Source organism: Scomber japonicus, chromosome 10, assembly GCF_027409825.1.
Source record: "Scomber japonicus isolate fScoJap1 chromosome 10, fScoJap1.pri, whole genome shotgun sequence".
In the NCBI taxonomy this organism is placed as follows: domain Eukaryota; kingdom Metazoa; phylum Chordata; class Actinopteri; order Scombriformes; family Scombridae; genus Scomber; species Scomber japonicus.
Window position 1 is genome coordinate 2,953,090 of NC_070587.1, and position 12,840 is coordinate 2,965,929.

Consider the following 12,840-nt stretch of genomic DNA (forward strand, 5'->3'; position numbering starts at 1 on the left):
AGTGGCTATACTTTGTGTATTTGCATATTTGTGTTTTTTCAGCACAGTAAAGCTCTAAAGCCCTAGAGTGGCCATTTGACTCACAGACATCAATCAACAATAAATACAGAAAAACATCCACACCAGTACACAGGATAACTACAACGTCACTGTTATCATCACTGACATCTTGCTGACTAGATAAAACACTTGACAAAACAATCCATCCATTCAGCAGCTGTATTGCAGCTGTTAAATCTGTGATGCAGATGGGATCACTTTACTCTGTCTTTGTCAACAGATGGAGTCTGCCAATAAGTAATAGATATGAAGATGCTCAGATTTCCATTTTTCTGAAAGAAAACATTAAAGATTTATTTCCATGCTGGCTTAAAGGTTGAGTTTCATTATTATTTTCTGGCTGGCCAACATCAAACCAGTGAGGGTGGCACAGACAAAGGCACAAACAGCCAACACAAATCTCTCACGGGAAATTACAAAAACTATTCTAACTTTGGAAGAAAAGTGTGTGCCCACATGGGACGCTATGCTAATTCATACTATAACTCCATCAACTTATAAATGTTGATGCATTTTTATTGATTTAAATTCTCAAAAGTATTGGCAACACATTTGTCAAAATTAGTGCTACATAACTTGCCTCAACATTTCATCATTTTATCCAGCTAACTTCAACGACAGAAGATTTTGCTAATATAGCGAACATTCATACTGAGTTGAGTTGGGCTTTATTCTCTTGGGGGGTTATTATCCTTGAACTAGCTGTTAGTCAGTCATTTCTGGTAGCATTTAGACCAGGGGTTTTCAAAGTGTGGTATAGTGGACCTCCCCTAAGAGAACTCAAAAGCAGCCCCCCCCCCCCCCCCACCCCATTATTATTACTTTTATTACTGTTATTGATATTTCAACAAAAAGGTTGAAAAAGGTTTCAACAATAAATGTCATACACATCTTTATTTTTTTAAACATCTTAAACATGTTTCTATGTTCTTAACACATTTTAACCGGGGTTAACCAGATGATACACTTTTTTCCTTTCTTTTCGCCTTTTCCCTTGAAGTCCCCTCGCACCTCCCTGGGGAGACGCGCCTCACACTTTGACAACCGCTGATTTAGACAGTAAACTGTTATTCAGTAATAATAATGAGTAATAATAATAACAGCCACAGTCTGGTTTGCACCGAAGTTTTCACAATGAGGACAATGCTCCGGCTGTTGAAATTGCCATCAGGACAGTTATAAACATAGTGATGAATGTGATCACAGCATCTGCAACCACAGAGTATGTCCACAGAGTAACAGAGGATGGCAGCTGACAGGGACAAAAAGATTAAGAGGCAGGAGTGCAAGTTGGAGAAAAGTGAAAGTGAACTACAGATGTTGCCTCTGGAGGAAGACAGGAGGTCAGGGAAACAAACTTTGAGGCTGTTAATAGCACTATTAACAAAATGAAAAGCGAGCCTCAAGTAAAGACCTGTGGCAAGCTGTGATGGAGGAAGTATTTAGACAAGTAAAAGTACCAATAAAGCAATGTGAAAATACTCCATTACAAGTAAAAGTCCTGCATGAGAAATGCTTAAGTAAAACTACTTAAGTATCAGCAGCAAAATGTAGTTAAAGTGTTGAAGTGAATGTAGTGCTTTGGTCCCTATATTATATTATTATATGGCATCATTACATTTATTAATACTGAAGTATTAGTGTGTAAGCAGCATGTTACTGTTGTAGCTGCTAGAGGTGGAGCTAGTTTACACTACTTTAGCTAGTTTAGTCCAGTGGTTCCCAACCTAGGGGTCCCTCCAAAGGGTCACCAGATAAATCTGAGGGGCCGTGAGATGATTAATGGGAGAGGAAAGAATAAAAAACGTTCTGATTTACACAAAGACAAATACAAATGTTTTCAGTTTTTTGACTTTTGCCGTGAAACCATGTGCACATCACTCTTTGGTGGAGCTGTTAACAACTCATAGAAATCTGAAATGTGACCCTGACTACACACTGCCCTTTGTAAGATGTCAAAAGACAAAAATATTGGAAACCACTGGTATAATCTTTAACAAATGTTGTACAGTGTGTTATATTATCCATTGTGTCAAATCTTCATCTGAAAATTAACTAAAGCTGTCAAATAAATGTAGTGGAGTAGAAAGGACAATATTTCCCCTGGAAATGTAGTGGAGTAGAAGTATAACATCAAATGCAAATATGCAAGTAAAGTTCTCAAAAAAAGTACCTCAAGTACAAGTACAGTACTTGAATAAATATGCTCAGTTACTTAATTAGTTGACACTGAACAGATAACTTCAACAGGCAACTCAGCCTCCCTTCCTTCACAGCTACATCTGGATGTGGTCGGGGAGTCCACCCACTCATCGTTCTATCCCATATCAGTTCATCAGGTGTGGGTGCAACCTACGTAGATTTCCAACAGTCAGCAGAGGCTTTTCCCCACCAACATGCTTAGACTTTAACTTTTTCAGAGGTCGGGGATCTGGGGGGCCTGGATTACTGTTCACTTGCAGAGGGAGACATTAGCACTTTAGCTTATGATTACAGAATGCCAAGAAGAGACAGTGAATGCAACTGTAATGCAGGAAATGAAAGAGATAAAGGTATTACATTAGCAATTAGAGGGATGTCCAGTAGAATTTAAACTTATGCTTCGGCATGTTAAAAAGTAAAAAAAGATCCTGATCCTCATGAAACTGTTATGAAATCTGGAAGACCTTTTGAGAAGCTCTGCACAGACAGAACTCCCCAAAATGAATGCTACATTGCCAGATGCGAAGAGGGCTCTCAGATCTTCTGCTGTTGTCCATTGAGGTGAATAATGCCCCACTTGACTGGCGTATTAATAAGATTTGAACTCTTGTTGATTTGAAAAAATGAATGTCTTCATGACTTCTGGTTTTGCTTACTTCTAAGAACTGAGTTAGTGGTTTGTCTCTCTATCCCACCATCATAACCAAATGCACTGGCCCATGCATGTGAAGCAGGTTCAGACAACACGTAGCACTGTTTCTGACCACAACATGAGTTCCGGTCTGACAGCCATTTTCTCAGGAACTGTGAGCTGTTTTCCATTCCCTCACTGCCTTTAGCTGTTATAGATCATGTCTGTTCAAAGTTGCTTTGTGCATGACCTGTTCACGAACACCCAAATCCCATCTTGTTTACTTTTTTGCATCCAGTAAGTGCAAACTGTTCAAGCTCTGAGCTGGAAATAATGTGTAAAAAAAACTAAGTTCCAGCCAGCTTTTAAGAAAATGGACAAAAGACAACAGACTGTGTAGTTTTAAAAAATAAACCCCACAGTATTTATTGATAGCGTCTAATAAATTAATTAATAAAAGGGCTAAAACAAGGCAAAAGCCAGGAGAGTTACAGTCCATTTGATACGGGTAAATATGATATGTGTGGCTGGGTGTGCTCAGCTTCTCTTTCCTGCTGTGTTGCTGCTAGTCATTCATTAGAGGCTGGTTGGTTGCTGCATCAACGTCGGCTGTATTTTCTGAGGGCTCTGCTAATCAGCTGCTGCTCTGCACCTCACAGCTCTCCAGCCATTTCACATAGTGGAAAATCAGCAGCAGGTCCAGCACACTTCCAGCACACAAAAGAGGACAATCAAATTACTAACTCAGTGTGTATGTTGCTGAAGTAACTGAAGATACCATCAGGCCACCCCTATGAAAACTCACCTCACACCACAAGTGAAAACAACACCCACAGGGCACGTGATAGGCACTCAAACAATAATACTATCCCTGTTATAGATGGACCACTGTAGGCCTATTCATATGGATCAATCTCACCGAATTTGCAAGAAAGGTAACAAGTGATGAAGAACAAAACAGATTGAAAGCTGAGGCCAGATTGATCTAGCTGTTTTCTTTGACCTTTTCAATAAATTTGTGATTTGCTGCCCTGTATTGTGACAATAGCTGTTGAATGTTCCTTAAAGTGTTAAAATATTGAATGCTTAAGTCGATTTTATAGCAGGGAGAAAATGAGGTTGTTGGAATTATTGTATATAAGTTATCCCATATTTACCCTTTCTATAATTGTTAACCTTTATAGTCTACAAGCATGCTGTTTTAAAGTTGTTTTTCAGGACTTGTGACCCTGCTCAGGAAGTGTGTGTGACCACCATGGATCAACTTGTGACCTGATCAGGAAATACCACCATTGATCAATTTGTTACCCTGAGTAGAAAATCTTTAAAGTATGTGTGACCGACTTGTGACCTCCAACCTTTAGTAGTAACACTATGTAAATTAGGGACTCCCTGAAACCAATAAAAAGAAAGGGTTCGGCAAGGTTTGCTCAGAGCGGGTTGGAGATTGTAACTGAGCAGATCTCTGGCGTTCTCCTTGCAAGTAGAAACTCTAATCCTGTTGTCTTGTCTCCTTTGTTTGATATTTTAAGTGTTTTAGGTTGCCTAAACCTGACAGAGGTATTTAATGGTGCATCGTTTCAGCAGGAGAAAAGATAGTCTGAATTCAATATTCTGAATAGATACTGCTAGAATTACAGAAATTACAATGCTGTAATAAATTATATAGTTGCTGTCAACTAAGCAGCTTAGATTATATGGTCGGCACTCAGCATTATTCCACTTCATTATCAACAAATCCTATTAAAAGACAATATATTAGTCCGTCTTTCAACATTCACTGCTACAGAAGGCATAAAAATAAAGTTCAGTGCCTGCACTAATAGTAGTGAAAGTCTATCACCTCATGCCACAGTGACTAATTGATGTGTTTTTTGTGGCACAGAGGCGTAAGAATCAGACCACTGATGAATTAAAAGAAGAAACAAGTGTCTTAGTAAGATGTTGGGCCACCACGTACTGCCAGAACAGCTTACATGCTCCTGGGCATTAATTCTTCAAGTCTCTTATTTCTACTGGAGGGGTGAACACCATTCTTCCAAAAGATATTCCCTTATTTGGTGTTTTGATGATGGTGGACTGTGCACTGTTGACAACAATTTCTGATGTTTCTCCCATAGACCTAAATTCAGATGTCACTTTAGACACTGTTCTTACTGAAACACCAGCCAGCTGAGCAAACTTTGTGACAGAAGCTCCTGCCTCAACAATCAACCCTCATTCAAAGCCACTTAGATCTTTTCCTCTTGCCATCTTGATACAATTCAGAGTCAACTGGGCCTGCTCAGTATTTTTATCCACGCCACAGTGCATGACTTACAATTCAAGTAGTAAGTTGCCATTTCCTGTGTGTATTTGAAGTAAGTACAAACCACTGCCTTAGAAGTACCTGCTACTGAGACCTTGTAAAGATAACCTCTCCAATTTTAGATACTGATTGTGGTTCAATATCCGGCCCTGTTTTCTTTCCACCCAGTTATGGACTTAAAGGTCCGCTGTGGAGTTTCTGACAAATAGTAGAGCTAAGAAATAAGGATTTCATTAATGGTCCCTGATTTGCTGATTTGAATACAACACAATTTCTGTTTTCCTACTCATTTCACACTGTTCCACAAATCAACAGAAGAACATTTACTTCTGCATATTTTGTACAACAAAATTCAAATCTTATAATGTTTCTAATATATATATTGGATCTAATTTACTTTACGTCTTATTTTGTTTGCTTTTCAACACTCCTGATTCTTATCTGTTTTCATTGTTTCCTGCACTGATGTAACATGAGAATTTCCCCTTTGAGGATAAAAAAAAAGTCTTATCTTAAAATCATTACTGAGTAACAGGAATCAGAAGGGGGGTTGGTTGACTGTGTAATGCAGGAGGAGTTATAAAAAAGGTTGGGGGGTGGGGGGTTCTGTAGTAAAATCAGGTTTCAGATGATTTAATGTCATGAGTCTACACACACACATACAGTAGGTGGCGGTATGCACCTTTCACCACGGTTTGCGGTCTGACAATAAACACAGAGGAGGAGAAGAAGAAGAAGACGCAGGAAGCATCTCTGGGTGTACATGGTGGATACAACATTAGCAAAAATACATGAGTTTGATTTAACTTGTTTAGACTGTCGTGTTTTACATTACCGAAAAGGGGCAACTTCGTGCATTAAATGTGACTACACTGTTTTAACGAGCGTGTGTGCTGTGTAATAGCCAAGGGTCCTCGTAGCTTGCCTGAGGCTTTGCACAAGGCGTGTAAAAACACTTTGATTTTTGAGGATGAATTTGGTCAAAAACAGGTCTTTGCACCCTCACCTGCGCGACGAAGAAGCGCTGGTGGTGGAAAACGCCATCCGGCTGGCGATAGACTCGATAATAAACGTGCTGTACGGCGTCAACAGTTCCAGGACTCATGAGTACCAGCGAATGGTGGTAGACAGGGACAAAGAGATCCAGCGGCTGGAGTGCAGGCTGACTGAGATCGAGCAGGAGCTGCAGGTGCTGCACCGGCAGGGATGCACCTGCGGGCTGCTGGGAAACGAGCACAGCCTGGTGGGGTCACAGACCTCCGGTGAGAGGCAGGAGGGAGAGCAGAGGGGTTTCCAGACGGGCTGCATTGACACCGAGATGCCAGCAGGACAGAAGGAGTGTGAAATGAGCATCTCCTGTAAGTAAACACGAGTGCAAAGAGTATTAGAGCAGAGATGCAAACCTCTCAAGTTAAAGATCTGTCACTTAACCTCTTGTTTTAGTTGACATGCTAATATATGACCTAACTTAACTATTTAATTCATTGTTATATTTCATTACACAAGTATAACAGAGTAAACATCTTAGGGTATAGCACCTTGACAACGCAGTAAGGAGGTAAATAAATATTTGAAGGACCAGTGGGTAGTATTTAGTGACATCTAGTGGTGAGGTTGCAGATTGCAAAAAAAATCAGAATAATGAAAGCAATAGGAATAGAACAAAAAGAGTATAAAATCCAAGAGTAGGCTACACGTATGTATGTAAAGTGTGGTGTATGTGTCTTATTTATTATTATTACTGATGTTAATTGGCTATAAATAAATGTCTCTATGATACATTTATATGTGGTGTACTTAGCCTCTGTGTGACATCAGGCAGGCTGCAGGCTGTTGTTTGTTTGTTGTTCTGGTAGAAAATGGATCAACCCTATTTTTCCCCTTCTGGGTGGTGGAAGAATTACTTAGGTCCTTCACTTCAAGTATGAACTACTTCATATACGGTTAGCTAGTTTAGTCCAGTTGTTTCCAACCTAGGGGTGGGGCCCCTCCAAAGGGTCACCAGATACATTTGAGGGGTCGTGGGATGATTAATGGGAGAGGAAAGAAGAAAAAAACAAGTTCTGATACACAAATCTGTTTTCAATTTTTTGGCTTTTTCTCTAATCTTTGGTGTTTGATGAAATATTGGATCATTTGAACATTTATTGAAATGAAACCATGTGAGAAGTTTAGAGGGAAAGGCACTAAAACTAAACCTTTAACATTTTAAAAGCTTGTTATATTATCCATTGTGTCAAATATTAATCTGAAAAGTAATGAAAATAAATGTTAAATATAGTGGAGTAGAGAGTATAATATTTCCCTGTGAAATATAGTAGACTGGAAGTTTGAAGTACCACACAATGGAGATACTCAAGTAAAGTACAAGTCAGTCAACATTGTACTTAAATACAGCACTTGAGTAAATGTACTTAGTTACTTTCTACCACTGCCTTTGAATATATTTTAAGCGTATAAAAGGTATTAGTTAAGCATTAAAAGCTTCACCCTCCCTCTATATCACAAACTGGGCTTGCACATTTAAAGAAAAGTTATTAAGTATGAAATTGGCAATAAAGCATTGTGATTAAACCAAATCAAAATATTTCATGTTTTATATGATATATGTGATATGCATAAACCATCATATATATAGATAAATCATATTTGAAAATCCTTTTTAATCCTCAGAGACTCGTGCAGGCATCTGTGTACAGTAATGAATGTAATTTGTTGCTTCCACCTCTGAGATTTTCTTATTTTTGTCTTCTCCTTCCACAGTAGGTCTTTTTGCAAGACCCCACTCACACGTCTCCTCCCAAAGCCATGAGTCAGCTCTCCCTTCATCCCCCAGCAGAATGGGTCTGGACCAGACCTGCACCTCCCATTCCTCAGATACTTCAAGCGTATCAGAGGTAGTCAGGAATCTGCCAAAGTCTCCCAGCAGCATCATTGTCAAAGAAGAGCCGTGTGATATCGACACAGTTTTAATCAAGTGGGAAATGAGTGAGGAGAGATATGAGGCTCATCAGGAGAGCACAGATCCAGGTCAGTGCTGTAGTGTCCACAGCACAGTTTTAAAAACGTAAAGTTTCAATATTGACTTGTTTCCTTGTTCTTGGACCATATTTTTTGTGTCAGTTCTAGGGCTATAATGACTATTTTCATTAATTATAAATCTGTTGATTACTTTTTTGATTAATCAATTACGGTACTTAGTTGGTCTATAAAATGTCAGACAATGGTGAAAAATTGTGATCACTGTTTCTCAAAATCCAAGGTGCAACTAAAAATCTCTTGTTTTGTCTCTGTCAACAATTTACAATTCAGAGATATTTAGTTTATTGTCATAGAGGACAAAAGTAACAAGGAAATATTTACATTTAAGAAATTGGCATCAGAGAAACGATTAATCAAATATCAAAATAGTTGGCAATTCATTTTTTGTTGCAGTTCTAGTCTATGAAAAAGTGAATCCTTGTTGCATATTTATATTTAACAAAGGAGGGTATGGAGAAATCTGTCATTTTGGTATCAGTGCTGAAACTCATTGGCACCAGTATCAAAAATCTTCAAACAGCATCCAGCACTATGCAGCAGCCTTATTAGGAGAGGAGTCTTGATTAGATACCATCACTTTAAAAATGTGTTTGATTGGTTTGTAGGGTTGCATGACTAAGAAGATTTCCCTTCTTATCTTGTTAGAAAAACTGGAGAACAGAGAGAGAGAAAAATTGAGGGAGAAACCTCAAGCAGACAGCGGACTCCAAATGGCTGAGGGAGAACACCTGAGGTGGGTTATTTCATAAGTACAGATGAGCTAAGCTGAGCACTTTATTAAGGTTGCTACCGGTTTATCAAAAGGAAGATCTATAATAAAATCTTCCATTTATATTTTCTGTGAGTAATGTGATGTTATGCTGGAACATTTTCACCACACCTGTTAACAACTGGACAACTTTGACTATCAGCAATCAAGGTGTTGTTAGGTAATAGTCCTCCAACAAAAGATCTCTTTCACTAATTCACCTGGGGTTATTTTGTTAATAAGTGATCATGAAGTATTATTCATTTTATTTCATTATTTCAATTTTTAAAGCAAAAAAGCAGCAGCACGTGAATACAAATATTACATTAACCTTTATTTACAAAACAAAAACAATCCGAATTTGGAGTGCTTAGTGAACTGCTTGCCTACTCATCTGTGTGACCCCGTCTTACCTTTTGTCCTCTTCAGGAACAAGAAGAAAGGCGTCCCGATGTCGGAGCTGCCAGAAGAGGCCCAGAGACTGAAGAGAGCTGCCTGGCGAGCGGCTTCCAGACGTTATTATGCCCGAAAAATAGCCCGTCAGCAGACAAACCCCTTGCGCCCTGGCGCCTTTCCCCACATCACAGACTCTCAGTATTCACAACCCATCTCTTTTGTGGATAAGAGGAGGAGGACACTAATATCCGAGTTACCTCAAGAGACTCAGACGTTGCAGAGGGAGGCATGGAGAGCGGCATCCAGGAGGTACTACGCACGAAAAATGGCTCGCCATCAGCCAGAGCCAATACAGTATGGACACCTTCTCCAGGACATGGAGACACCTGAGGAAACACAGGGACCTAACAGAGGAGGATCCCACACTAGCAGTGGAGGAATTATGTGCAGCTGATAAAATGAGGCTGCGGTCATGCAGTTTTCTATTGAGCATATTTAAAGGTTCATTTCATGGTGTTATGTAGAACACTGGACTGTGGGAATGTTCGACTTTGTAATATTTTCAGCTGATTTGTACTGATGATATTGAGATTTCTCTCATGTCTGCTCATGATAGTTTGATCCCTGTGTTTTAAATGATTATTGGTGTTTCTTCATAGTTGAATTACACAGCTAAACTTCACTGCATCACTTTAGCTCTAAATTATCATCATTTTTTAATTTTCATCACATCCTTCTTTTCTGTTCTTCATTACGTGCCTGTACAAAATGCTTATTGCAAATGAAGATCGAAGACATGTCATCTGAGGCAATGTAAAGCTGTTGTACAGCATTACTCATTTAACAGCTACTGTGTCAATGCAGCGCCCCCAGAGTCCAGTGTCTGTAACTACAATCAAGGCATCTGTAATTGTCAAATTATGAGCTCAACATCTTTTGTGTTTCTGGTAGATGAATGAACAGCTGAAGTTTTACTGGTAAGACTTTAAAATGTGTTTTTTTCCTTCTCCGAACATTATAATAAAAACAATATGATTAAAATCCAGCTGTGGTATTCAAATTATGTTTTCATGTATTCTCCCTTAATCATTAAATTAAGACAGTTTAATCTTCCTTTTTTTATCAGTATGCATTGAAGTGTCTGCAGCGCATGAAAACCTGAAGTAAAATTGACTTCCTGTACAGAAATAAAATAAAGACAGCTTTTTTTTATTGTTCTTATTTTCATTTCTTGAAATGATCCTCAATAAAAGAAAAACATGACAACATTCCTGTTTGTTAATTTCTTGCTTGTTTTATTTAATTTATTGTTTTACACACTATGAAACCACAATGAGTGAAATCAGACATTCACGGTATCAGGCCTGTTGGGGTTACCTTAGGTGATATGTGCATTCGAGTGAAACGTAGCAGATTGTTGTAATAAACAGCCCTGCATGGAGGAACATACAATCCCAAGCACATAAAAGGAAAGCATGAATACAAAATAATAAATAAAAAGGGTCATGGATATACAGTACTGTGCAAAGTCTTAGGCCACCACCATCATACAAGCAGAAAATACAGGAAATATGTACACAAAACTAAACATTAATTATTAAATATCATTAATTGAGGCTCCATTCCATTTATGTTTAAGAGAACCAAGTTCCTGTTATTGCTCAAGTGAATAGAAACTGTTTTGTTTTCTGTTTTTTAATACTGCATACATATTTCCTGTATTTTTTTGGTTGTATTCTAATTAAGTGGCAGAAATAATTATATATAGTCATTATAGCATTGCTAAAACAACAAATCTGATGGTGGCATTAGAATACAACCAGAAAATACAGGAAATGTGTATGCAGTATTAAAAAAAAACAGGGGAAAAAATTGAAAACAGCTTCTATTGGGTAAAGTGGCAAGTATTTAATGTGACCTCACTTGAGCAATAGCAGGAACCTGACTCTCTTAAACCTAAATGAAATGAAACCTTATAATAATCATTCATAATTAATGTTAAATTTTGTGTAGTTCTTGTATTTTCTGTTTGTATGATGGTGGTGCCGATCTCTGGCTTTTACTTTTGCTTACTGCCTACAGACGTCAACACTGTGGCTTTCAAACCGAACATAGCGTCCCTGCCCCCCTCCCCACAAACACCTTAATAATCACAAGTACGTTTTGCAACAAGGGTTGTTTGTCACCTATGAGTCTAAATATTACACCTATTAACCACCACTCCACGTACAACTGGGGTTGCACAAGTGCGGTTTTCACAATTTTCTGAAGGACTGTGAGAATTTATCATTTCACAGACTGAAACGTGATCTGCTTGACAGCTGCTGCAGCAAATGCACGATGGGAACAGGCGCGCGTCCGGCTGCAGCTCCGGCTGTGCTGCATTAATCCACATGCGCCTGTTTAACGAACAATAAAAGGTCTGAGCGTTGATGTGGAGAGCTCATGAGCACATAACGACGGCATTGTCATATCTAACCGATATTCCTCCAATCATTTCCATTTTTGTCTCCCACTTTCCATCAAAAGCTGTGCAGGGAGGACAGGGCTTCTCTTGTATTGCTGTTGCCTGAGGCTTGACGTCTCAGAGAGGGGATGAGGGGTCTTTAACCTGCTGGGGAATCAGGTCCGGACACGCAGGGAGGCAAACGCCTATAGTATTTGTGACTATGTGCTGTTATAATTTACGGCATACATAGACATTATAGACAGCTTTGAGGGGAACAGGGTTGTCCTTTAACGCTTTGCTGGCAGCTGCCAACACAATTTGCATAGGGGCTTGTTTTGGGGAAAACAGCTTTAACCACCGGAACAGTCGCCTACCCAACAACGACTTCTTAGAATTTGACTGCAGAATTTTACGAATAATGAAGTTTGGACTGAATTTATGTTTCTTCAAGCCTGGATAAAGAAACAGATTAAGGCTCACTGCAGGACTACTCTGGCGCACCAACTGGGTGCGTTTACAGCTCATGTTTTCGCCTACCTGATAGCTACTGTTGGTCAGTTAGACGGTCATTTTAATTTGATAGCTGTACCACAGTGCTGTCAGCATTACTACATATATATTTAAGGAAAATATATGTGTTAATGTGTGACCTTTATAACTTTACTGTACGCAATCCCAGTTGCGCAATTTGGTACATTCGCCGCTGCGCTTTACTTTCAAAAGGACTTTAAATTCTGCATTTTTTTTGAGCGTAGGGTTTAATTTTACGGTAAAATTCGTAAATTCTCAACATAATTATTATTATATCTATTTTTTAAAGTGGATTAACTTCTCTTTTTTTCTCCTGGAGTCTTTGGAGCACCCTCTGTGCCTTTGGAAACACCTGTGCACTTTTGGAGAGGTCTATTTGGATCCATAGCTGTCCTTTTACTTTGTCGGATTCTACTCTCATAAAAATATAGTCCTTTCGGTCTTTTTGGTCTAGTCCACAAGAAAAGGGTCTC

At 38.9% G+C, this 12,840-nt stretch overlaps 1 protein-coding gene across 1 annotated transcript; it reads left to right on the forward strand.

The window, feature by feature from the left end:
- The first annotated feature begins 5,980 nt into the window (after window positions 1–5,980).
- Window positions 5,981–9,872, forward strand: LOC128367086 (uncharacterized). Its single transcript, XM_053327881.1, has 4 exons — window positions 5,981–6,559; window positions 7,965–8,231; window positions 8,889–8,976; window positions 9,421–9,872. The coding sequence occupies exons 1-4, from the start codon at window positions 6,172–6,174 to the stop codon at window positions 9,839–9,841; spliced, it is 1,164 nt and encodes a 387-aa protein (XP_053183856.1). The 5' UTR covers window positions 5,981–6,171; the 3' UTR covers window positions 9,842–9,872.
- Window positions 9,873–12,840: the final 2,968 nt, after the last annotated feature.